This window comes from Merops nubicus, unplaced genomic scaffold (assembly GCF_000691845.1).
Source record: "Merops nubicus isolate BGI_N331 unplaced genomic scaffold, ASM69184v1 scaffold3043, whole genome shotgun sequence".
Taxonomy (NCBI): domain Eukaryota; kingdom Metazoa; phylum Chordata; class Aves; order Coraciiformes; family Meropidae; genus Merops; species Merops nubicus.
This window is the reverse complement of record NW_008599376.1, coordinates 1-2,714: the sequence shown is the minus strand read 5'-3', so window position 1 is coordinate 2,714 and position 2,714 is coordinate 1. Positions and strand designations below refer to the sequence as shown.

The following is a 2,714-nucleotide window of genomic DNA, read 5'->3' as shown; positions in this document are numbered from 1 at the left end:
AGATATGTCCTGTTCGAAAGAAACTATAGGAGTCAGCATCTGCAGTTACAGGTATGTTTTTTGTGTCACACTGGGAAAACATAAACTTCCATTTACCTGCAAATGAATTGAAAGAAGGCTTACCTTCAAATTTCCTTCTTCATTCTGTACCTTCTCAGAGTATGGAGAAAAGTTGTCCTAACCCCAGATACCACCAGAGCAAAATTAAAACCAGTGTGCTTGTTCTGCCACAGTCCTTTAGTTCTTCCTCTTACAGAGCACAGCGTTGGTTGTGTTGAGTGGGTAAGGAAAACTTTTCCCTGCATGGAACTGATTAAAAAGCCCACACGGTTTTCCCATAAGTTGCAAGACCTTGCTCTGACTCTGATCATCTTGTACTGGCACATGAACTGTGGTGCTCACATTTTACCTGAAGAAGGCTCAAAATCTAAAGATAGATGCAAAACTCTGGTCATTATCTACTAGTGCCAGCCCTTTGATTTGATTGCTTATAATTTATTTTTATTTTTGGTCATGTGTCAATCATTTAGGGGTTTATTGTGGTGGTTTCTGTATTTGGCGGATCTGTAACTGTATCAGAGCGGCCTTAAACTACCACAGAGATCAGAAGGGAGAAGGCTGTGCTGAGAACTTTTTAAAGCTTTTAGTTTTCAGCTTTTTGTTCAGCTCCTACAGAAAAAAATCTCATAAGTTTAAGCCTGCACAGATAGGTGCTCACCTGTCTTGTCTGATGATGCCAAGTGGTACTGAGGAGCTTACCAGCTCCAGTGATGTGCTGATTGCTTTGTTCAAGTGCTTCGTTCTGCCTTGTCTTCTTTTTATGGAGATGTCCTGCTTCTTCAGGTGATTCCTATCCCATTGGACCACTGTACTTCCGAAGACATTAAGGAGTGCTTTATTGCACAAGCACAGGAACAACAGATTGAATTATTAGAAATCCCAGAGCACTCAGATATCACGCAAGTATGAGACAAGATTTCACCTCTTAACCTTCCCTCTGTCCTGTTGAGGCTGCTCTTTCTCTCTGAGGTCACTTTGTGTGGTAGGGTTAAGCTGTTTGAGGCAGACCATTGTAGACTTGGTGTGAAGATGTGCCAGATGTATGCTGCTTCAGGTGAAGTTCCCATGAATCACAGATGCTTTGCTTATCTGGAAATTCCATACACCAGTGCAGGTGAGGGGCTGACCTTCTGGGAAGACATTCTGCAGAGAAGGACCTGGGAGTCCTGGTGGACAACAGGTTAACCATGAGCCAGCAATGTGCTCTTTTAGCCAGGGCCAGTGGTACGCTGGGGTGCATGATAAAGAATGTGGCCAGCACGTTGAGGGAGGTTCTTCTCCCCCTCTACTCTGCCCTTCTGAGGCCACATCTGGAGTACTGCTTCCAGTTCTGGGCTCCTCAGTTCAAGGGTGACAGGGAACTACTAGGGAGAGTCCACCAGAGGGCTATGAAGATGATGAGGGGACTGGAGTGTCCCTGTGAGGAGGAAAGGCTGAGAGGCCTGGGGCTGTTTAGCCTGGAGAAGACTGAGAGGGGATCTGATCAGTGCTGATCAGTAGCTAAAGGGTGGGGCCAGATTCTTTTCAGTGGTGCCCAGTAACAGGACGGGGCAGCAGGCACAAACTGGAACACAGGAAATTCCACCTAAAAATAAGGAGAAACTTTTATCCTGTGAGGGTGCCCGAGCCTGGAGCAGGCTGCCCAGAGAGGTTGTGGAGTCTCCTCTGCGGAGATTCCAAACTCATCTGGATGCCATCCAGGGCAGCCTGCTCTAGGTGACCCTGCTGGAGCAAGGGGTTGGATGAGATGGTCTGCAGAGGTGCCTTCCAACCCTCACCATGCTGGGATTCTGCAATTCTGTAAAATTGTTGCAGCTATGTGTAGAGCTTGCTGAAATCATTCCCTCTGATACAAAACACCGACCCTCTTTCAGTGCTGCTGCACATCAGGGAGTTCCAAGTTTTCTTGGGTAAGGATTTGAAAGAAACCTTCCTGTTCTGTCACAGAACAAAGTAGGTTTTCTTTTTCTTTGTGCTTAGTGGTCACAGTGAGACCTGATCTGCAGCAGGAGCCAGAAGTGGCATAAGCCATTACGGCTATTGATGCCCATGTTGGCAAGCCTAGAAGAAGCTCACTCTCAGCCGAGAGATGTGAAGGTGGTCTCTGTGTGCTTTTCTTCCTCTAAAAACGTGCTGTATTAGTATGGGATGACCTAGCTCAGGTTAAGAACGACCAGAACTGCCTGGTTTCCTCATTTAACAACTCTTTAGTGGTTACTGCAGAATTAAATCACAAAAAAGTATTACAGCAGTGCCCCGTAGGCATCGTCAGCTGATGATCTCTGTGGAAAGCGATCCATGGCAAGGGACCTTACGGTTTGACATCTGCCACTTACGTGTCTGCCGGTCGGTTGGTTTGTTTTGCCGAGAGCAGTTTCGGTGCCCTGCCCCTGGCGCCTGTTCCTGGCTGGCGGGAGGGCTCGGGGTGCGCGGCGGGGCCCCATCCCGCCTCTCCTCCTCGCAGGTGGCGCAGCCGGGGACGCCCTACTTCTACGTGGAGCTGGACACGGGGGAGAAGCTGTTCCACCGCATCCGCGGCCGCTTCCCGCTGCAGTTCGGCAGGTCGGTGCCCTCCGCCCGCCCCCCCTTCCCCGTCACCCCTTCCCCGCTGCCCCGTGCGGGCGCTGACGCGGCTGTGCTTGCAGGGAGGTGCT

The 2,714-nt window shown here is 49.4% G+C and overlaps 1 protein-coding gene across 1 annotated transcript in view; it reads left to right on the top strand.

Moving 5' to 3' along the window:
* The window catches only part of CWF19L1 (CWF19-like 1, cell cycle control (S. pombe)), a gene marked incomplete at both ends in the record, with an annotated part of 15,660 nt that extends 12,985 nt beyond the window's left edge, over positions 1 to 2,675 (top strand). Inside the window, 3 exons of the mRNA XM_008937340.1 lie at positions 1 to 51; positions 844 to 963; positions 2,525 to 2,675. The exon at positions 1 to 51 is cut by the window's left edge and continues 174 nt beyond it. Of these exons, the coding sequence (XP_008935588.1) occupies positions 1 to 51; positions 844 to 963; positions 2,525 to 2,675 (322 nt within the window). The remainder of the gene's footprint in view (positions 52 to 843; positions 964 to 2,524) is intronic.
* Between the last annotated feature and the right edge of the window lie 39 nt (positions 2,676 to 2,714).